The sequence below is a fragment of the Misgurnus anguillicaudatus genome, chromosome 21 (assembly GCF_027580225.2).
Source record: "Misgurnus anguillicaudatus chromosome 21, ASM2758022v2, whole genome shotgun sequence".
Lineage (NCBI taxonomy): Eukaryota > Metazoa > Chordata > Actinopteri > Cypriniformes > Cobitidae > Misgurnus > Misgurnus anguillicaudatus.
Window position 1 is genome coordinate 7460441 of NC_073357.2, and position 24866 is coordinate 7485306.

The 24866-nt window shown below is 36.0% G+C and overlaps 1 protein-coding gene across 1 annotated transcript; it reads left to right on the top strand.

The window, feature by feature from the left end:
- Positions 1–432: 432 nt before the first annotated feature.
- Positions 433–24530, top strand: abhd2a (abhydrolase domain containing 2, acylglycerol lipase a). The gene is made up of 11 exons (XM_055184319.2): positions 433–610; positions 1932–2018; positions 2136–2351; positions 4536–4711; positions 7671–7838; positions 10197–10380; positions 13634–13726; positions 14007–14108; positions 20055–20124; positions 20225–20309; positions 21387–24530. The coding sequence occupies exons 3-11, from the start codon at positions 2143–2145 to the stop codon at positions 21599–21601; spliced, it is 1302 nt and encodes a 433-aa protein (XP_055040294.2). The 5' UTR covers positions 433–610; positions 1932–2018; positions 2136–2142; the 3' UTR covers positions 21602–24530.
- The last annotated feature ends 336 nt before the right edge of the window (positions 24531–24866 follow it).

A 24866-nucleotide genomic window follows, 5' to 3' on the forward strand; every position in this document is an offset into this window, starting at 1 on the left:
TTTCCTATATTTTTTTTATTGTTTAACCTGTGTGTGGGTCTTTAATAAGAGAAATGTCACACAACACAATCTTTCATATTTATTATCTTACTCAGTGCTTGGTATAATCAGAGGGAGATGGTTTGTTGTTGATGTAATAAATATTTAAATATATTTATGCACAATTAATATGACTGAATCTATTAAATACCTTTAGATGTACGATACATTATTATTTAAAACCCAACAATAATACAATTCTAGTATTTTCTCTCATCTTAATTAAACACAGTCCAGAAGCATCTAATCCACTTACATGCCAGAAGCAACATGCATGCTATTACACGTGACTTTCCCCACTGCAGTCTCGTAACGCGCTGGCCTTTTTTGGAAACCTGGGCGGGGCCTGCTAACGCTGTTGTTCTTTTACCCAATAGCCAACGGGATATGCAAATGAGCGCGTCAAAATCAGGAAGTGCTGCGACTGATGTCCGTCTGCGAGCGAGAGACACGAAGAGGGAGGAAAATGCTAGAAATGGACGGCGGAAAATAAATGAACTGCGTATGAACGACAACGCAAACGTCTGATTTAAAACAGGACGGGAAAGGGAGCAATTTCTGGGAGAAAGAGGTATGATGCGTTTGTCTTCTGTGAGATTGATGCGTGTTTTGCTGTTCTTCTTCTTGTTATTGGGGTGTCGCCGCGTCCAGTGCTTCACCTCATCTATAAATATCCACCAAAATGAAGTTTCTTTAGTTCAACATTACACCAAAATGCTATTTTCAGTTTCTGGTTGTGTTCCTGGTTGATGCTCATATATCTATCTATAATTATATGTCATGTTGTCTATCATATTATCATTGTAAATGAACAAACGTTACGCGTTATCTCTGATCTCCGTTGTTTTGCATGAGAAGAATGACCTACAGTACGATCTACAGTATATAACTATAATAACCACTTGATATGTTAATATTTGTGAAGGAAATGTGAAGGCCTTGATTTTCAATATTTACATCAGGACACTTTCACACGACTACGTGTTTATATGTGCTAAAGTGAAGTACTTTATAATAACTCAAACCAGTTATATTGCCTCTGGCCTATTAGCCAAATATATAGCGAAATATATCACACATATGCTTAAACAGATGAGTAATAGATACATAAACAATAAATAAAAAAATAGTAATTTAATAAAAATAGCATATATATGAAAACACGTGACTTAACATTTGTTGATAAGTTCTGAAGTATTATGTAATGCAAAATGTTTATTTAAACATTTATAAACATTACATTTACCAAGTTATAATTTACATTTATAAATGACACATAAGTAAATGTAATGTTATTAATTAATAATTGTTGATTAATAATATTTCAAAATATATAACATATGTAATATGTTAACATATATGTGATATTGTTAATGATTAATGGTTAATGTTATTAATAATGATTTACAGATAGAAATGTAAATGTTACTGATCATTAACTTACAAAGGTATTTTGTTATGTAACAATATTACTTTTCATGTTTATTCTTGCACCAGCGAGTAGTCGCTGAGAAGTTATACACCAGATTTGCCTTTCTTTGATTAGCTATAATGACCATTTATTAATATTATATAATTTGTGTACAAAACAAATCAATATCTGAGTTTTTGAAATGAACATTGTATCATGAAATCATCAGCACTGCTACATTTTAACATGTTAACAAGTCTAAATGGTTTGGCTAATCCTTTTCTAACATTTTGGTATTGTGCTCTGAATGGGAACGTTAATGGACACCATTTAAAGTTAATGTTCAGTGAAAGAGCCTTTGTGAGTAATGCAGATGGTTATGGAGTTATAAATGTGGACTCGGCTCCAGTCGCTGTTAATATTCAAAGTGCGTCATCTGTCTTATCTTTACTAATATGAATCTTTATTCTTCCTCTTTCAGAGGATCGATCAGGTCAACGTAACCTAAAATCCACGCACAGTAATACCCTCAAATTCACCAGAGATTACAATCGAGAAACCCAACGAAGTAAGTCACTCAGTTTCTTTTATTATCTAAATGCTGTTTTGTATTGATCAATCGAGACATCTTTAAATTAGGAGTCTTAGGGTTTGATATGTATAAAAAAATCTGGTATTTTTTCAGAGCAAAAATGAGCTCCCACGATTCGGAGGTGTACACGCTCGCGCCGGAGATGCCGGCGATGTTTGACGGCATGAAGCTGGCGGCAGTGGCCACGGTGCTCTATGTCATCGTCCGGTGCCTGAACTTAAAAAGCCCCACAGCTCCTCCAGATCTGATCTATCAGGAGACAGCGCTGAACCACTTCTTACTCAAATCCTGTCCTATACTGACCAAAGAGTGAGTAATTATTATCACAAAGTGACCTGAAATCAGCGTAGAGACTCCAGAAACACTTTCAGATGTATTTAAGAGTGATTTTGCAAAACATCCTGTAATGCATTTGGGTACAAAACATGTCTTACAGAGGATTTTATTGCAAATGCAGTCTGCCATAGTTTATGATAACGGTGAGATGTTTTTAAGAAATCTTTGTTGGGAGAACGCGTAGCTACTGTTTATTTTTGTGGCCTAAACAAAGCGTGACATTTTGGTAGCATCATTCAACATTTTAGTGTATATTCAAATATATATATATAGTACCTTAAAATATAAAATAATTAGTACTGGGAAAAGATTAATCGCGATTAATCGCATAGAAAATAAAAGTGCATTTTAGTCTAATATATGTGTCTGTATTGTGTGTAATTATTATGTATATTTAAACACACACATACATATATACATTTCAGAACATTTTTATTTATATATACATTTTTAATATATAATATAGAATATTTAAAAATATAAATAAATATATAAACACATGTAAATGTTTCTTAAATACATACATGAATGTGTGTGTATTTATATATACATATACATATATTATGCAAAAAATCACGTTTATTTTGTATGCGATTAATCGCGATTTTACTGTGGAAATTACAATTCAAATACGTGATTTTTAAAGGGTTCACTGAAAATTTTTTTTTTTCATCATGTACTCACTCCCAAGTTGTTCCAAACTTGTATAAATGTCTTTGTTCTGAATATAAAGGAATATATTTAAAAAATAATTTTTTTTCAGATCTGAGGCACCATTGACTTCCATAGTAGGGAAAAAATTATACTATGGAAGTGAATGGTGCCCCAGATCTGATTTTCAAAATATCTTCATTTGTGTTTTGTACAGAAATACAGAAATTTATACAGGTTTGGTTCGAATGTGAGGGTAAATAATTTATCACAGAATTTTCATCTTTTTAAGCCATTATTAGTTTTCAATCTTTGTTAACAGATAGATTAATGTTTTATCGTACACTTTAATCGTATAATTAAACAGAGAAAAACATCTTTTAGGAGTTGCGCCACACATTGACCTCAGAAATTGCAATATTTGTTGTGTAAATGTGTTGCATATACATGCTTGAGTGGGTGTATCTTTTGTAATCCAAAGTGAGTGCCGGCTGGTTATGTAATCATTATTATCTAGTACAGCATCTATACCAGAAATCAATTGACAAAATACAACACGTTGTCTATGCTGTATTGGCACGATTAGCTTGTTTCTCAAACACCTTTTAAGAGTTTGAAGATTTTGTCAAGCGTTAATAATAGACATGAATGCCTGAGATATTGCGTCTGTGGACTTTGAAACATTTTTAGGCGTGTCCTCCAACTCAGTCCTGCCGACTCATGCTTCTAACTTGTATGGTTAGACCACAGTTAACCAGCTGAGAAACACAGGTTAACTTACAGGAATCAAAAATAGTCAACGTTTCCAGTCAGTACTATTATAAGTTACGTGCGAACCACGTTTGATAACATTTCTAAGAAGTGCTGTTTATTTAAGAGAGCTTTCTTTGTGTTTACATTTGGGTTGCTAAATTTAGCTATTCTTCGGTTTTTCCTGTACACTCCCAAATCTCCCTACTGATCCTCTTGTCCCCTTAATATCATGGTGACCAGATTAAACCTCCTCATCTTTGGGATTTTAAGGTTAACCGATAGTCACTGGTTATGTAGGTGTGTCTGTATAAGCTCTATTATGGAAGCGTCTTGTGTAATGCTTGAGTGATGTCATGTGTGATGGGGAAGAAGATTAGGAGGGTGATGATGGACAGGTTTGTCCTCTGTGGACTTGATTACTATTTCGGGAAATTATTGGTGTATTTTAATATGGAAATCTTTCATTCAGTTGTAATGTAGGAGATCAGACCTAGCAACCTATAAGCTTAACAAAGGGTCAGTTGGTTACTGGGTAAATCCTAACTGGTGGGTGGGGCTTTCTGTGATGTCACATGATGTCTGCAGTAACAAGGCCTGTCACATGCCAACTGTTAGTATACAGATCTAAAAAGAGACCCAGTTCATTTTTTGCATAATACTTAAAATATCTACACACAGATACAGTCTGTTTTTTAATTTAATTTGATGAAACATGAATATGGTATATTGTTTTCCTTTGTGTCATTTTTTTAGGTACATTCCTCCTCTGCTATGGGGTAAAAGCGGTCATCTGCAGACAGCCCTCTATGGAAAGTTGGGTCGGGTTAGTTCTCCGCACCCGTTCGGCCTGCGCAAATACCTGCCCATGCAGGACGGGGCAACGGCGACGTTCGACCTCTTTGAACCGCTGGCGGATCATCAGACCGGAGGTCAGTGACATGCAGTCGGGTTTATTTGGTCTGGGCTGAGGTAACACAACGCTCCGTGTGAAACCTGATAAATTACAGTCGGTTTTAGCACAGAGAGGAAGTCTCATGTAAATACTATTTAAATAGTTGCTAACTCACGCTGGTAAAGAAGAGAGATTAGTGAAAGCAGCACTCCTGAAAACCTTTCAAAGTCAAAGTGAAATGCTGTTTTACTCACTACCGGATTAAAGTCCACGACTCCACATCAAAAGTACGGGATTCATACTAGTTTAAATTTGGTAATACGTTTTATGATTCTGAAACATTAAAACAGTAAAATGTAAAGGAATAGTTTACCATAACATGAAATTTCTTTCATAATTTACTCTTCATGTTACAGATGTATGTGACTTCCTTTCTTTAGTGTAGCACAAATAGTTGCATATGTTTATATGTTAATTTTATGTAAATATATGTTATTTTCATCTTATACTTTGTGGGTGTCAATATAGCAAAGCTCTAAAAACACATAAATCCATAATAAAATAATCCAATTGATTTCAAAGTCAACATTGGCTTTCAGAGATCGTGCACCCCGCCTTTAATACAAAACAATACCTAATTTTATCATGTTCAATCCACTTACATTTTTAAAAATTCCATTAACTTAATAATTTTATGCTGGGACCACATGAATGATTTTTGTTGCTATTACAAACTTGGTCGTGGATCTGTATTTCCAAGCATGCTTTGCATGCAACTGCCGTTGGGGAGTCATTTTTAATTAAGTTTTATTTTATGAATTTTTAGGTAAGGAGAAATATAGTGTTTAATGTTCGTTTATCTTATTGATCGAGTAGAGTTTGTGTTATATTTTTTTCGAATTGTTTGGTTACCATGGTGAAGAAGAGTGGTGCTTGTGGTTAAGTTGTGGATGTGACGCACTTCCCTCAATGAGCACTAACTGTGTTAATGCCTGTCAGGAGATCAGTCTTTTCTCACATGCTCATCTTATGTATCATATGTTATTATTTTTAACATGCTATTGCTAACATGTGCTTATGCTAATTAGTACGATATAGAAACTGACAATTGGTTTAACAAGACATTTTTTGTTTAAATCAACTTGTTGAACAGACCAGAACTAATTGCGTGGAAAAGTTTTCCTTAACTGAACTAAGATGTCTTTATGACCAAAAATGTTTAATTTATTAAAAAACGATTTGTTTAAAGCCGCTCTATGCAATTCCGCGTTTTTGTCAAACAGCGACCCCTAGAGTCGCTGGAGAATACTTGCAACTGTCGTAATTTCCTACTCTAGTACTCCGAAGATAATGACCAGGTAATTTTTCACAATTTCATACAAATATTAGGCTACTGCATAGTCTACTTAACTACAGATGATGGTAATAGGATAATAAGAAGTTTATTCCAAGTGTAGAGTGCATATAATAATAAAGTACCACGTTTGCTAGCTTATAATGTTTTTACATGATTGCAGCTAAATCACAAGTAAACATTACAAAATGCCATGACAAAGTTAATTGTGTACGTTGCATTATCTCATAACATTGTTCGTTATAATGTCACTATACATGATTATTGCTATTTATCATTATAGTTTGCAAATTGTGCATGTTTACACTATTTACAACCTCTAGACTTATTTATGTCCTGATAATTATGTAAGATATTGACAACTGTTGTCATGATAATCGCATGACATACTACAAGCAAGCACAACAACATACAACATAGACCGCAAACAAGTTTACAAATAAGAGATTTACTTATTAGTCCATCAACAAGATCGCCAAATCAGCATCCCATCCAGTGCTGTCTTTTAGCTCACGTCAACGAGTAAAAACCTGACCGAGTGGGACTCTTGTCCGGTTCCTAACGCGGTCAGATTCTCTTTTCCTACTCTCTTCCGAACATGCTTTCTTAACTTTTAAATCGTTTAGCCTCACGTCTCAAATTCGCGCGTGCAGTTGTTGTCATGCGGCGCTGCAAGAACCGACAGCCGGATGACGTCAAAGTGTCGTCTCGGATCATTCTCGCGGTACTTTCACGTCATCCGGCGGTCGGTTCTTGCAGTGCCACACGAAGTCGAACAAGCCTAACGTGTGTGACGTCGTTGCTGTAAAGCAAGTCGTGATTCTCGCAAGATTTGTCAGGGGCGGTTCCCTCAAGCTTGCATTGCTGGTTTTGCTAGCGGCGTCCTCCTCGAGCTTCAACAGGAGGATGATTCGCCCTACTATGACTTTGTTTACCACTGAATTAACTTTGAAGCTGTTATATTAAGGTAAAATAACTGCATAGTGTGTCTATAAATGAACTTATTCTAGTTGTACAAGCATAAACTAGTTTCATGGAAAAGTTTTCCTTAATTAAATGTGAATGGCAAGTTGAATGAAATTTTTTTTAGTGTGTTTTTAAAGGGTGGGGAACTATTAATCATTTAAGTTTATTTAGCAAAATTGAAATGTAAACGAGGAGAACCTAGCAAAACATTCAAACATGGCATCACATTGATAACTTAAAATCCTATTCGTTCTTGCTTGTCAAATATGCTAATTAGTAATGCGATTATAAAATTATTATTATCTGAAGACATTTGGGATTATGTGAGATTTGGGTTGAACTACGCCTTTAAGATCTTGCACTATTTATAGTTTTTATCAACAAATGTGGAAAATGCAATATGTAATGAAAAAACTTTATTCAAATGAACAATTTAAACCTATAACAAACTTAATATGATGTTAAATGAATGTGCATCTGTGAAATTGTAATGTTTCGTTGTCAGTGCAGTGGAAAGTTTATGAAACTGCGTTATGCAAATTCTGTATTTTGCATTTGTTTGCTTTGAATGTTTCAACACGCTTTTGTAACGCCTCAAACATAAATTTGTCTTTTGCATTTGTTTGTATGCGTGTACAACAGTTGTCCTGAATGTTTCTGTGCTTGTTTTTTCCAGAGGACGTCACTATGGTTATTTGTCCTGGTATCGGGAATCACAGTGAGAAGCACTACATCCGCACGTTCGTGGATTATTCACAGAAACAGGGTTACCGGTGCGCTGTGCTCAATCACCTCGGGGCCTTGCCAAACATTGAGCTCACCTCTCCTCGCATGTTCACCTATGGTAAGACACCAGTGTGGGACATCTGAAGATATAAGAGATACCTCTAGATCAGTGGTTCTCAAACTGGGGTCCGGGGCCCCCAGGGGGGCCGCGAGATATGACATTTTATAAAATACATTAATTTATCATGAATTCTGTGAAATTAAACCTAAAAAAAAATAAGGCAGCACTACTTTGTATAATTTAATGTTTTGTTTAATTAAAATGTGAAGTTTTAGAACTGTTCTTTGTCATAAATTTTCTTTGGGGGGGGGCCGCGAAGAAATGCACCGTACCAAAGGGGGCCGCACGCTGAAAAAGTTTGAGAACCACTGCTTTAGATAATAAGGAGCACATGTGTGTAATTGTTTTACAGCATAATTCATCGGATAAACACATTTCACGTTATTAAATCAAGCACATGACCTAACGGCGGGAAAGGCATCCCTGTTAGGCACAATGCAAAGTGGATGAAATTGACATCAGTTGTTTAATTAAATTAAGAGTACTTGGATAGTGATTGGTCAGTACGGTGTTCCAGTTCAAATAAATAATATTGTAATAGCTGTGATCACTGCAGAACGGTAATATTGAGTATGTGCCGTACTGTCTCATACATAACCTATAGTAATTAGCTTAGGCCATCCGTCACAATGTATAAAAACACGTAGCCTTTTAATATTTCATTAAGTAGTTTATCGGGTTGCATTAGTCTAGGTGAACTACTGCAAAACTACCACATTTTTGCGTCTGTACGGTTTGATTGACACGTAATAGTCTCGAATATAAGACGACATTGTTTATTGAGAGATTTACTTAAAATTAGTGCCTTTAATATATTTCATGTAGTAACAAGCAAAAACTGTGCCTAGCAACACCTTGTAGTCGTGATTATATTCAAATAAAACAGTAAGTTATTTGCAAAGTAATTTTCTGTACATCGCTTAGGTAAATATAGTCATTGACATGGAAATCACTCGACCTGACATTCACGAACAAATGGGGTTGTACTTTGTCAACAACTGATCTGTTTGCAAAACTGTAGATTGTTTGTGGATACCAAGTTCTTTTATTATATCCTTTTGAAGGCTAAAACTTAGTTTAAGGTGTAAAGTCCGGAGTATTTTTATGTATATGCGAACATACGCGGAAGGTCGAACACATAGCCTTGCAAAGCATCGTTTATTTGACTTGTTTGTGTACGCAGCCGTTCGATGCATGCGCATTATGACAAAATGTAACACATCTCCTGGGCTATAAACTACGTTCTACTGTATGTGCATGCGCAACCATTATGCAAGATTACAATGTAGGCGGGGTTTTCAAAATTTGGCGGTGCGCGCACCCTTCGGACGAAGAAAATTGCAACACACGCACTGTACATGGACCCTTGTGTACGCAAAGAAATTTAACATACTTTAGCCTTAAAGGGATAGGTCACCCCAAAATGAAAATAATGTCATTAATGACTCACCTTCATGTCGTTCCAAACCTTGAAGACCTCCAGATGTTTAGATTTAGTCCAATAAATCTACGTACAGTATACTAAAAGGTAATAAAAGCATCATCAAAGTAGTCCATGTGACATCAGTGGGTTAGTTAGAATGTGTTGAAGCATCGAAAATACATTTTGGTCCAAAAATAAAATAAATTATGACTTTATTCAGCATTGTCTTCGCTTCTAAGTCTGTCACGTGACTGCAGTGACACGACTGACGTGTTATCTGGTGCGCACCCAGCTGTTTTTTTTGTGCGCCCGGGCTTCGTTTACAGTCTGAGGGAGATGGACGCTGTAAGTTTGAAAAAAAAACTTTGCAAACATGTCTGAGGATAACACGTCATCCGCGTCACTGCATTCACGTGACTTTAGTCTCGCGCATGCGTTTCACAACAGACGCAGAAGAGAAGACAATGCTGAATAAAGTCATATTTTTTGTTATTTTTGGACCAAAATGTATTTTCGATGCTTCTAACTGACCCACTGATGTCACATGGACTACTTTAATGATGTTTTTATTACTGGACAGTATACCGTACGTAGATTTTCAATGAAGGGTCAACAAGCTCTCGAACTAAACTGTGTTCTGAACATGAACGGAGGTATATCAGGATATTATTTTCATTTTGGGGTGAACTATCCCTCTAAGCCTAAATTTTTATGATGTAACTGCTTTGTAAATAGTTTGTGAATTTATGTAATGGATTTAATTGATGTACAAAAAAAGTGGATGCCTTTTAATTATTTTTAAACAGATCCAAAAAGAATTCGTAATCAAAACCACATGTTTTATAATAACCAACTTATGTAGTTGTGGAGTCCAACAGCATTATATACAGTTAGTAGTTGTATATAATATGAATCAATTGTTTCTTTTATAGGCTGTACATGGGAGTTTGCAGCAATGGTGGGCTTCATAAAGAAGACACACCCCCAAACCAAACTTATAGTCGTGGGCTTCAGTCTGGGTGGAAACATCGTGTGCAAGTTTTTGGGAGAGAACAGCGCCAATCAGGAGCGAGTCCTGTGCTGTGTCAGTGTATGTCAGGGATACAGCGCGCTGAGGTGAGACGCTCTTATTAACAAATAATTACTTTGTTACAATTATTTGACCTTTATTAAAACTTTTCACAACTGTGCATTGTTGCAAAGCCGCTTTACAGACAACGTCATGTAGTACAATTCACACACCAGCTGTAAAGATTAAAATGATGACATGAGAGTCATAGCGACACCCTTAACAAACGCACATGACACGCATCATGATAGCAAGCACCTGACAGTCGTGTCACAGCATGGGAATGTTTGGACTTCATAAAAGCCACACCTCAGCTGTGATCCCGGCTGTCTGCGCTCGATGTTTTATTATGTGTCAGCAGATTTGGCAATGGTCCAAATGTGTTGCCAAACAATATCTCTCTCCGTTCAGACAGGATTACTGACTCTAAAGCCTTTGTTAATCTGCTTCAGCTCCGATTATCTGGCAGATTATTATTTTAAGACCCCTTTAATGGACCTTTTGCATTTAGTTGGAATTGATAGGAAAGGGGGGCATATCCTACATTTTTGTAATCACATTGCAGTTACAATTTTACTCTGATCTCCCACGCAAATAACAGCACAGGCTTTGACAGACCTTCCCACAGTTTACTTTGCTAGTTCAGGAATAATCATCACCACCCATCAGGTCAAGAAAAATATTTGTGATGCTATTATAAGACTTAATAACATTTTAAAGGCGGGGCGCATGATCTCTGAAAGACAATGTTGACATTTGAAATCACCTAAACAAACACGCCCCTATCCCAATAGAATCTGGACCTTCTTTTGATAGACCCGCGCCACACATACGCAAACACAGGTTAACGATATCAGTTAGTGGACACGCCCATTACTGCTGATTGGCTACAAGTGTGTTTTGGTAGTCGGCCCGACTCCCTTTTCCAAAGCGTTTTTCAAAAATCATGCCTTTAATGATTAATTTAATTTGTACCACTGTAGTTGAGGTCAAGAAAAATATTTATGATGCTATTATAAAACTATTTGACAGAGTGTTAACATTTAATGACATTTTAATGACAAATTTAATTTGTATCACTGGTAAAAAGTGGTCAGACACAATTATAATAATAAAAAATAATTGTGCTCTTAATAACGCTGCAGCACAATTAAACCATAATTTGACTGTCTATGCGTCGCATACTAGTGATGCGTGGGTCGTCACGTTGGTGCGGTAAAGAAATTGTCGCTTTATTTCTGGGGCGGGTCATTAAGAAAAATAAAAAAATAAAAATTTGTTGCATGCAATTCCCTATAGCCCATATGAAGTATTTGGTAATATACACTCATCTAAAGGATTATTAGGAACATCTTTTCAATTTCTCATTAATGCAATTATCTAATCAACCAATCACATGGCAGTTGCTTCAATGCATTTAGGGGTGTGGTCCTGGTCAAGACAAACCTGAACTCCAAACTGAATGTCAGAAATTAAGGTCGGGAATTTGTGTATAGATAATACAAACGCTGCTTTGTAATGTTGAAAATGTTTATCATTATCCTATCTTGTTATTAATATGACCATGCTGGTTAGAGCCCGACCGATTTATCGTTTTGCCGATTTTATCGGCCGATATGAGCATGTCGCAGATATATCTGTATCGGCGTATAAGCCGCAGATATGCGCCGATATAAACGTTTGTTACAGAACACATTAAATGCATTTGAAAGATGTAAGTACTTGTTTGTCCAGCAGAGTGCGCCATACTGGTTGCTAATGGCGACCCAGATCACTCACTGTAGTGACACCAGCCAATCCCCCACCCCCTTCACTTCAGTCAGTCAGTCTCTCAGTTCAGGTGGCTGCAGTCACGCAGTGTCTTCTTCACAACATTTTTACACCTGGTATTAAGACGCGCTTTGGTCGATTGGATTATAAATGGACAAGAGAGACGCATTCCCGCTTACATTTGGTGTTTTTAATCCGTCTCTTTGTCGACTTGCGAGTTAAAACGCAAGCGGGAGAAATGACGCGAGACGGAGAAATGACACGTTTAAACTACGCGCAGCCGTGCACTTATATAACACTATATGAGATTACTGCTGCTTGTGTTGTTAGGTAACATGCTAATTTCAGAGCAATTGATTCAAAAAGCTCGCGCAACTCTACACCCTTGCTAAATAAAAGAGGCGGAGCGAAGACGCTTTAGTTTTATAAAAGTCTAAAGTTTGCACGGAACCCTGGGTTTGTGTTATAAAAACGTTGTGCACAACATTAAACATAGCGTACATTAGTATGTGCTCCGTCAAGCATTGTCTTCGTAACTGTGAGTGGCTAACTAATTTGTGAAGTACACAACTTACTGTAAAGCCAAAATTAATCAATGACTTACTTCATAAGTTTCTCTTTATAACGTTATTCTTGTCAAAACTGCAAATGATGCAAGTTTTATGTCTTTTGTTCTCTTTGTGTTTTAAAGTTATGTATAATAAGTCAAGTTTACTGTTTAGTGCACTGATATCCAACTAATTTTGGATAATAAAGTTTATTGTTAACTTCTTGCCTATAGTACATATCTTTGTCACATCAATATAAGTGTTGGATCACCACATTTGTGAGTGATCACCACATTTGTGAGTGATCATTGCATTGTATTTATTCATATACAGTATATTATGTTAAAGTATATAGTGTATTCTATGTACAGTACTGTAGTATAATATACTGTAGTACATACTGAACTATAATATACACATAAAGAATATCGGCCGATATATCGTTATCGGTCTTTTTTTACTTTCTAATATCTGTATCGGCATCGGCCCGAAAAAACGCATATCGGTCGGGCTCTAATGCTGGTTTCTATGGTTCATAAGCGTATGTTGTTGTCAGTTTACGGGACGATTTAATCTAATGGCTGTTTCCAAGCACTTTTAGGCTGAAATAAAGCCTGTTTTCATTTACAATGCCTAGTATGTCTATTTAATGGTTGCAGGGCGCGGGCCAGTTGTAAAAATAGATGCAGTGCTGCGGGGCGGGCCAAATAATTTCATAAAAGCCTTGACCTGGATAAACCCCCAACCTGCGCATCACTATTGCATACAATGTGAAAGTTGAGATTTTCCTGTTTTTGGTAATACATGACACATTTTTAGGAAATTTCTTAGTCTTTATATATTAATATGATGTGAAATCATTGTACTGGGTTGCACGTCTGCTGCTGTTTGTGATCCTCTTGTATTTTTTCTTAATAAGCGTTATTGCTTGTAAGTAAAATATCACTGATCGGTCGTCGTGTCTCATGTGTTGATGTTTTAGGGCTCAGGAGACGTTTCTGCAGTGGGACCAGTGTCGGCGTTTCTATAACTTCCTGATGGCCGACAACATGAAGAAGATCATTCTGACCCACAGGTAATGTTGACCTCATCAAGCATCTCAAACCTTACGGGCATTGTGTGCGCTGTCGAGCGGTCCGATATGATACGATCCCATGGGTAGAGATGTTATGAGAACTGTTCTGAGCTCACATTTTCTTTTGCAATCGACTCATTAGGAGACATCAGAATAACTTAACTTGATGACACAAACAAGATAAATTAACCTCCTTCCGAGTGGTAAGAGAACACAAATCTAGTCCTCCAGGATGTTGTACGACCACAGTCAAAAAGGTTGTTTTCTTTCCTATTAACAGGGGCACATTGTTCGGGCTCGGCTCCACTAAAATGGTTGATGCAGATTTGAGTCGACTCTACACTGCCACATCCCTCATGCAGATCGACGACAACATCATGAGGTGAGAGGAGGAAAATTGCTGCCACATGTCTTTACTTGTCTATATTTAATTATTTTGGTGTGTTGTGAAAGAGACGTATAAACACATTTTTATGTTTAACTCTTTCCCCACCATCTTTAAAAAAAAAGATTTTCACAGAAGTTTAATGCTGTATTGTATTTAAAACATACAATATTAAATAAAAGAATAAATCCGCTTCTTTCAAGTAAATAAAAACATTTTATCCTATCTTCATTTATTCTCTTTTATCACCTCTCAAATTTGGGTAAGTTTATTTAAAGGAACAGTATGTAGGATTGTGGCCAAAACTGGTATTGCAATCACAAAACTTGTGGCTAAAACTGGTACTGCAATCACACAACTGGTGGCCAATACACAACATGACAACATAAACATCAGTTGAGGGCTGCAACTCCACTTTTTAAATGACAATATCCTGGCCGGACCACTGTTGTCAGTGATATAAGTATTTATAATGAAAGTGATTTCTTAATGTCTAGTGACATATCAGGGCCATTTTATAATTAATTGATATAAATTTCTTACATACTGTTCCTTTAAAATTAAAAATTTAAAATAAGACTTTTGTTAGAGATAGGGATGTAACGATTAATCACGTGTCTGAAATCGATTCTGAATCGCAAGGCTGTGATCAATCTAAAATCATTATGAGTCGGAGTTGTTTATAACGTTACGTGCATTAAAAAAAGCTAAACTTGTAAAACAAAGTCATTCAAAATACTGTTTATTATCATGAAAATACCTGAAAGAATTTTGAAGAACAGCGATATAAACATTCCTATAGACATTTCTCGGAATAGCGTTTCTAATGCTACTACTAATAAAAAAAAAGACTTTTGTTAGAGATAGGTATGTAACGATTAATCGCGTGTCCGATTAAAAATGCCTGTCTGAAATCGATTCTGAATCGCAAGGCTGTGATCAATCTAAAATCATTATGAGTCTGAGTCGTTTATAACGTGCATTAAAAAAAGCGAAACTTGTTAAACAAAGTCATTCAAAATATTGTTTTTTATCATGAAAATACCTGAAACAATTTTGAAAAACAGCGATATAAATGTTCCTGTAGACATTTCTCGGAATAGCGTTTCTAATGCTACTACTAATAAAAAAGACTTTTGTTAGAGATAGGGATGTAACAATTAATCACGTGTCCCATTAAAATTGCCTGTCTGAAATCGATTCTGAATCGCAAGGCTGTGATCTAAAATCATTATGAGCCAAAGTCGTTTATAATGTGCATTAAAAAAAGCGAAACTTGTTAGACAAAGTCCTTCAAAATATTGTTTATCATCATGAAAATACCTGAAACTATTTTAAAGAACAGCGATATAAATATTCCTCTAGACATTTCTCGGAATAGCGTTTCTAATGCTACTACTAATAAAATAAGACTTTTGTTAGAGATAGGTATGTAACGATTAATCACGTGTCCCATTAAAAATGCCTGTCTGAAATCGATTCTGAATCGCAAGGCTGTGATCAATCTAAAATCATTATGAGTCCAAGTCATTTATAACGTGCATTTAAAAAAGCGAAACTTGTTAAACAAAATCATTCAAAATATTTTTATTATCATAAAAATACCTGAAACAGTTTGAAGAACAGCAATATAAATATTCCTGTAGACATTTCCTGGAATAGCGTTTGTAATGCTACTTCTTCTTTGGCACAAATGGAGTTTCTGCACGAGAGCGCCCTCTGGCTTTGAGATGTGTCGAGATTAGGGTTGTAACGGTATGATTTTCCACGGTATGATCATCGTCTCAGAAACTATCACGGTTTCGCGGTTTGCCGGTATTAAACACTTATTATTATTATTATTATTATTATTATCAAGACCCTTAAATTATTAAAAAAACAGATAGGGGTTTTGGGTTAAACACATGGTTTATTACGTTAAACTTTTTGGGGGAAAAATACACTTTCGAAAAAAGTAAACTTTGATTCTTAACAATTTTTGATTCTTTTAATTTTATTCTTTTAAATAAAATGATAAAATACTCATTAAATGCTCTCAGAGCTGCTCTGGAAATATTCATGTGTTCACATCATCATATAGTGAGTGAAATGTATAGTTTTTATTAAATGGCATTAGTATAATCAACTTAAATTGATCTGTAATATATAAATCACTTAAATGGGCTTTAGTGCCTCTTTTTGCAGCCACTCTTCGTCCACATTTGCAAACTGGATATCCATCTTCAAGGACAACCCCGTGTTTGTTTTTCATATACCCAAAGTATTCCCATACTGTAGATTTTAACTTTTTTTCTGGTAGGGTATAGAGGATAGAAATTGTAGTCTTTTTACATTTCTAGCTGTCACGCCGAATGAAGTTGCATGTGCGTAGTAGCGCACGTGAGATCTGCTTTATTTTTTTCCAAAACCGTGTATAAGCAAATGTTTATGGTATGATAATCGTAAAAGTTAATATCAAGGTACACCGCCATACAGGTATACCGTTACAACCCTAGTCGAGATTTCACCGTAATTCATTCAAATTCATTCATTGAGAAAACGCCCATTTGCACGGTTAATCGTTACAGCCCTAGTTAGAGATCAAATTCAGAATGAGTTTTTATTGTTTTTGGATCAGTGGATGTTTCCGTGTTTTATAAGTTGGGTAAGGGCGCCACCTACTGGATAATAGCGAAAATATGGATTGCCGTAAAAACTCTTTTTGGCATTTTCTCTTCTCTTGTCAATGGCGGGGAAAGAGTTAAAGGTTGACCGTTGAACGCAATTAATAAATAATAATAATACCTTACATTTTATATAGCGCGTTTCTCAGTACTCAAAGCGCTTTACATATGAACGGGGGAATCTCCTCAACCACCACCAATGTGCAGCATCCACCTGGATGATGCCACGGCAGCCATATTGCGCCAGAACGCCCACCACACACCAGCTTATTAGTGGAGAGGAGACCGAGTGATATCACCAATTAGTATGAGGGATGATTAGTAGGCCAATGGGCAAGTTTGGCCAGGATGTAAATGTAAATGAAAGGCGCCAAGGAATTTCACACACCTAGATTTAAGCCTCATTTTAGGAAAGTTTTTTTAAGGATTTGTATGTACTGCTGTTGTCGTGCCTCATCATACATATACATTTTTGAGGACTCCCTAGTTGTAAATTGATCAATTCAAGCAACCCTAATTTTAAAGGGGACATTTCACAATACTTTTTTAAAGGTGTCAAATAAATGTTCTAGCTCAAAATACCCCACAGATAATGTATTACAGCATGTTACAATCACCACTTTGTAGGTGTGAGCCTTTTAAATGCAAATGAGGTGATCTCTGCACTAAATGACAGTGTTATGGTTGAATAGTGCAGATTAAGGGGTGTTATTATCCCCTTTCTGATGTAACAAGGGGAGCCAAATTTCAATGAGCTATTTTTTCACATGCTTGCAGAGAATGGTTTACCAAAACTAAGTTACTGGATTGATCTTTTTCCAATTTTCTAGGTTGATAGAAGCACTGGGGACCCAATTATAGCACTTAAACATGGAAAAAGTCAGATTTTCATGATATGTCCCCTTTAATGTAGGCAGCCATTATCATTGAATTTTTTGCTAAGAACCACTTAAAGTTGCAATGCGTAACTTTTGCCTCCATATCGCCATCTCTGTTTGAAACATAAAATTGCAGTTATTTGTGGAGTAGTTTTCTTGAAATTTTCCTTCGGCGCGCTACTCTGCTTGGATGAATCTGATGTCTCTAATCTACACATTCACATGACAAGTACATCCTGAAAGTCATATATTCGAAAACATGTAATCTGAAGAAGTAATATAGACGGTTTCATCCGACGCAAGTGCGTTGTCACGGTTACGCGTCTGGACGGAATTTAACTTCCGGTTTCTGTTTGTTTAACAGTCTGGCTAGTGGCTAAACTAAACTCTGGAACAAATACCTCGTCGATAGGTTCGCAGCCGATCTGTAATTAACATTGTATACATTATATAGTAGACTACACAGTAACGTTAGCTCAGTGACGTTTTTGATACGCTTAAGCTATGATTTGAACTACTGTAATCTACTTCTTGTTATTTCGCTTGTTATCAGAAAAAAAATCTCTAATAGGACTTTGTTGTTATTGATTTATTTGGATTTTACCAAAAGTTATGTTTGTTTCACGAAAGCTGTTTGTTTATGTTGTTACTACTGAAACCGTCTATATCTGACGCATTTGCTCTGACTAAATGAAAACTTGAATGTTTCAACATAAATCATGTTGCTGTGTAAACAAGCTCTGTTGTGTTCCCTTTTTAACTGGAGACTCTCCGCAGAGCTGTTAATGTTTTTTTAATAGATGATTCCCCAGAAGGTAAATATGAAAATAAATTGACATGTTTACATGATGTTCCTCTGACGAACATTGCTTAAAACAGATAAAACGCTGACGTCTAGATGACAAGTGTAAATTCTAAGCAACTGTTAAACAAACAACGAACTCTTCACCATCTGCAGCCTCACATATGTGATATAGTAGCTGGGTCCTCTGTTTATGGATGTGACGCAAAGATGTAAAGTAGAAAGCTTGTTATTCCCGCAAAAACAGACCCGGTCGATCAAATTGCAAAACATTATTATTAGCCTTCCGTTGTAAATCAGGCAAGGGTAAGGAGGTTCGTTTTTATTCAAAAAGGTTAAGGATTGCAGCTTTAAGTTAGATTTTGTGAAAGAAACAGTACCTAAACTTTATAATTGCACAATATTAAGTTTAATAATAATAATCACTTGATTAAGACATATGATAGACACTGTCTTTTCTTCACTAGCTCCTAAATGATGGAATTCTTTAGTTTCGGCAAGTGCGGTCATTTGCCACTTTTAAATCTTGCCTTAAAACATTTTTTTGACAGCTTTTGGCTGATGACTTCTAACTGTGGATTCACACCAGCCGCTTTTGAGGCGTCAAATTCGCGTCTACCGCGTCTAGTTTGCCGCTTGAACATTTTGAGTTTACTCGCGTCATTCGCGCATGAAAGCTGCGTGTGAAATTCTAGTCATCGAGACATTCACGTGGAAATTCACGTAATGGGAGGTGCTTCTGCGACTCTGCTCGCTTCCTGTAATCACGTCACTACTAGAACAAACTCCTGATTGGTTAACGCGACGTGTTTTTCTGCCAAAGTTAAAAATGTTCAACTCGCATGTATCCCCGCGGCAATGTTCAATTCGTGGCATTCGCGCGAATGAGGAGGATCGCGTCTACCGCGCCGCGCTAAATGCCTCATTCGCGCCGCGAGACCTCCAGACGGGCGTCAACGCGTCTTCACATTGACTTTACATTGAAATCACTCGCTCTTGACGACTCTACGCGGCTGGTGTGAACGCAGCATTAGGCTAGATTTACACTGCAAATCTTGATGCTCAATTCCGACTTGTTGACGACCCCCTAACATAATCTTTTTTTTGGGACGTACACACCAAACGTAAATTCAACAATTTGCGCGAGTAGATTACATACAAAGTAAATGCAAAAAAGGGAATAGATGCAAACTTGCGAGGGGCAATGCAAATGATAAAACTTTGGCGGTGCGATTGCCCCAAAAACGCGCAAGTTAAAAATATTTAACTCAATAAAAAATTAGCATGACACAAAGTTAAAGGTCCCATTTTTGAAGCATTAATTGTGTTTACACTGTGCAATATAATATGTGTTCATGTTTTGTGTGTAAAAAAAAACGTAGCATTTACTTATCTAGAAAATAGCGTTTATTATTATTATTAAATTAAAACATTAATTAAATTGTATTGATAGCCATTGCCCAAAAACAGGCAAACATTTTATTCGTTATATAACTGAATAGTTTTATCATAAAAGTTTTTATTATAATAGTTTTAAATTATCGCTTGTTAGTAGCTAGCATATTGCATGCGTAGCAAAATGTCAGTTTGTGTTTTCTAGAAAATTCCATGGACACAACACTCTGAAGGAATACTATGAGAAGGAAAGCTGTGTCCATTTCATTCATAATGTGAGTAAAATAGTAAGCGTCTCCTGTATTTAGTTCTAAAGGACGTTTTAAGTGTTATGACAGAGCTCTGACCGGTTGTTGTTTTTTGTGTTTTGTACAGATAAATGTGCCTCTGTTGCTGGTGAACTCTGCTGATGATCCTCTCGTCCATGATTCCTTGCTCACCATTCCTCGCACACTCGCAGGTGATTTCTGAAATATCATTTTATAAATTTCGATAAGAAATACAAACAACATGATAAGATAGATCTAGTCTATATATGTATTAGCCATCTAGTGCAGTGGTTTCAGACTTGGTTCCCAGAACATTTCAAGAAGGAAAGACAAATGTAAAACCAACCTGATCTCACAGGAACTCTCAGTTGGCTAATTCGGCATAAAGTGAATCGTGGTAAAACGTATGATTGTTATAAAAAACTAATGAAACCCCGCCCCTAACCACAAAGTCACAGGGCTGGAAAAAATCGTACAAAAACTTACAAATGTGGTCGTACGAATTAGCCACCTTAAAATACGTAAATTACGAATTAGCCACCTCGTAAAATACGTAAATTACGAATTGGCCACCTCGTAAAATATGTAAATTACGAATTGGCCACCTCGTAAAATATGTACATTACGAATTGGCCACCTTGTAAAATATGTAAATTACGAATTGGCTACCTCGTAAAATACGTAAATTACGAATTGGCCACCTCGTAAAATATGTAAATTACGAATTGGCCACCTTGTAAAATACGTAAATCACGAATTGGCCACCTTGTAAAATAAGTAAATCACGAATTGACCACCTCGTAAAAATTACGAATTGATGACCTTGTAAATTACGAATTGGCCACCTTGTAAAATACGTAAATTACGAATTGGTGGCCACCTCGTAAAATACGAAATTACGAATTGGCCACCTCGTAAAATACGTAAATTATGAATTGGCCACCTCGTAAAAATACGTAAATTACGCATTGGCCACCTCGTAAAATACGTAAATCACGAATTGGCCACCTTGTAAAATACGTAAATTACGAATTGACCACCTCGTAAAAATTACGAATTAACAACCTTGTAAGTTACGCATTGGCCACCTCGTAAAATACGTAAATTACGTAAATTACGAATTGGCCACCTCGTAAAATACGTAAATTACGAATTGGCCACCTTGTAAAAAACGTAAATTACGCATTGGCCACCTCGTAAAGTCCACCAATCATTACTTATGTTTAATTTCTAAATGTGTATCTCTTTTTTTTTTTTTTCTCATCTAGAAAAAAAAGAAAACGTCATCTTCGCCCTGACACTGCACGGCGGGCACCTGGGTTTCTTCGAGGGTGCCGTGCTGTTTCCTCAGCCCCTCACCTGGATGGACAAAGTCATCGTGGGTTACTCGAACGCCATCTGCCAGTGGAAAAAACAGAAGCCGCCGTGTCAAAGTCAAGACGGCCATTCCGGCGAAACCAAATGCCAAGACAGTCAATCCTAACCGCCCTCGAAATCATAGATTTTCATCTCGCACGCGACGGATTACACCACCTGCATCGTCAAGCATTATCCATCGGTGGAGAAAATCGCCTTCTTTCGGGTATCATGGTTTATTGACGCAGTTGCTTCAACGTTTCCGGTGAAGAAAACTAAAAGTCACTTTGTAAGTTAACTACGTAGTTAACTGTACATGACTACAATCAACAACTCTTCCCTCTGATTAGGAAATATTAAAAACCGGTTAGTTTTGGACTGCCGTAGAGGACAAGCTCAGGCGGATCGAGTTTCACAAAAACACAGCCAGGTCACATTTCACCCCACATACCAAAAAATATATATTTTTTGCGTTATTTTCATTATAAATAAGCACTTTTTGTTTAAATTTTCATTACTGTAACTTTTACAGTATTTCTGTTGCTCTTAGTGTTAGAGATTCACATTAAATGACCATTGCTTTAATACAGTGTTGTTTAGCATAAATGAAGACTGTGAAACAAATATTAGTTTATTATTTAAATAGTTTTACATTACAGTAATTCGAATCGGCCCTAACTTGATACAGACTTTCTATAAGACTTTAAGAAAAGTACGCTTTTGTATTTCTTTGATTTCGGGGTGAATTATGGCCGTGGATATGTTCAAGTCAGCTTAGTAAACAAACACTGCTTATTTCGCCATACGCAACAGCTGACTTTATAGAAAGTGGCCGTTATGCAGGCACTATGTGCTTATAGATACGACAGACACGATGCTTGTGTACATTATTGCGCAACTAAATTCTGTGTTTAGTCTGGGTTCATGTTGGGACTATAAGGTGTATTTCACTACCTAGGCCTTCGACACACAAAATCTTAATTTGCTGTATGTACCAGGCCTTGTGTGTTAATCCAAATACATTCCTAGTCATTTAGTTTTCGTTTAAGCACTTTTATATATAACATCTGCCCTCATTTCATTTTTAATACTGTAACCAGAGGGAGAAAAGAGATCTTAGATCTCTTCCCATCTCCCAAACCTGTTTGTTTTGTAACACGTACCACTTCGTTTCAAATCACATTACGTTAAAGGGATAGTTCATCCAAAAATGAAAATTCGGTCATGTTGTTATAAACCTGTATAAATTTAGAAGATATTCTGAGGAATGTTTGAAACCAAACTGATCAAAAGCCCCATTTACTTCCATAGTATTCCTTATTCCTACTATGGAAGTCAATGTGGCCTCTAATTGAAATATTCCTAAAATATCTTACATTTAGGTTTGTAACAAACGTTATAGTGAGTAAATGATGACCGAATTTTCATTTTTGTGTGAACTATCCCTTTAAATTCCCACTCGTGTGGAAGAGAAACTGATAAAAAAGAAATACAGCAGAAGTTGCTGGTGCAGTATTGACTTGTATTTGTTTTGTTGAAAGCGGTAGATCTACTGTAGATTGTATAAAGTGTTGATTCGGGAGCCAGTGGGAGACAACGGTGCATTTTAAAAATGCATGTCTATGAAATCTGTGCTTTCATTTGCAATTTGCTTAAACTTTTATCTGTTTTGTGCAATTGTTCGATTATGTATGTATGTACTGAATCTTTCTTTACTTTGGTGATATATAAACGGAGACATGAACTAAATGAAATGGACCAGAGGGAGTATAAGTGGTGTCATCAAATTTAGGGTTAAAGATACCTGTAATACAAAAAGGGAACAAAAATGTGCTGTTTAGAGCAGAAATAGTTTTTTTGTGAAGCGAGAACGAGTAAATCTCATGAAATAATGTCTGGGTCATTTTCATCTCAAAATCACAAAATTATATTACTCGATTTATACGAAAATAATGCCATAAAGTTTATTAAGTTTTGCATTGCGACATTGTTTACATGATAGTTAAGCACAAAATCTTCCCCTCAGGAATTTCATGAATACAATCATTACCAAACGTTTTTACATTTATGCATTTTTTTATTTTAAAAACTTAAATGTAACTGAAAGCAGTTTGTTTAGTAACACACAATAGTGATTGTCATTCGTCAGTGCAATACGTTTTTATTGTGTTACAAGGACTGTAAAAAATGTATTAAAACCAGCATAAATGAATGGCAGTACATTAACAACTACTGCACATAAATAATGCACTATAGTACAAATCTATTTTTCAGTGATATGATCCAGATTTTTTTCATGTTTGGTGAGATTTGCTCATAAACTTCATAATATTGTTTGTAATAGCCTTCATTTTTAAATACAATAATCACAATTTTCCTGTCAGTGGAGTAACGACGCCCCCTATAGAAAATACGCTGAAAAACACTCTTTACATGCTGCTATGTGTCATATTTTCAATTAGACACTGAAACAAAATGTTTGGGAAATATAAACCACATACATGAGTATTAATCGTATTAGAAATATAGTTCACCTCTCTGTTTATTTAGTTGACTCTTTCGTTATGTATTCGGTCAGATAAAGTCACGTAACGTTCTTGGTTTCTTCCAAATGGGTGTTATTGTAAACGTAAATCCAAGAGCTGATGATTGTTTGGGTTGTTTTGTTTTTCTGGTGATTCATGTGAACTTTAACACCAGCACAAATTCAGTCTCTGATGTATCTGGATCCAGTTTGCCTTTCAAAATGTCTCCCACGTTTTGCACAGAAAATAATGGATTATTATGATTTATATCTTTAAGTTAACCAAATGTTGTTTGTTTTTGTATTTTTTCATTAATTTCATTGTTGGTATATTTTTATTCGCTTATGTACGGACTTATGTTTGTAAATGAGTGTATGTGGTTGAATGTTTGCGTCATCATCACTTAATTGAGCTTAACTAAAAACAGTTGATGTATAGAAAAACATTTCTGAAATGAGTTTAATATATGATGAATATATATATATTCCTGGTTTATGATAGCCAGGGAACATTAAATTGTTTGAGCAATAATGCTTTGAATTTATTTTTTCTCTTTTTCTCCAAGCCAAGCTGAGATGAATGGTAAAAAAATTGTGTCAAATGGAGTGTAGAGAAAATGTATTCATACTAAAAAATTTAAAATATTTCAGAAAAAAATTCCCTAATCAATAGTATCTTATAAATGTTGGAGGTGATATGTTACCGTTGTCCGACCACATGAAGATGAAGTATATTTGCAGAATATAAAGCAGAAAGTCTATTAAGGGATTCAGGCTTTCAGATTGACAATGCCCCACATTTAATCCCCTTTGTAAGGGATTATTTCACAAAAGATCACTAAATCTGTTCCCACAGTTCTGACCCACT

What these genes read in the sequence shown, in the direction of transcription:
- abhd2a (XM_055184319.2), top strand. Translation starts at nt 2,143, where the DNA reads ATGAGCTCCCACGATTCGGAGGTGTACACGCTCGCGCCGGAGATGCCG. An exon ending in TGTCCTATACTGACCAAAGA is followed by an intron (nt 2,352 to 4,535) that starts GTGAGTAATTAT and finishes TCATTTTTTTAG; the next exon opens with GTACATTCCTCCTCTGCTAT. An exon ending in CATTCCTCGCACACTCGCAG is followed by an intron (nt 20,310 to 21,386) that starts GTGATTTCTGAA and finishes TTTCTCATCTAG; the next exon opens with AAAAAAAAGAAAACGTCATC.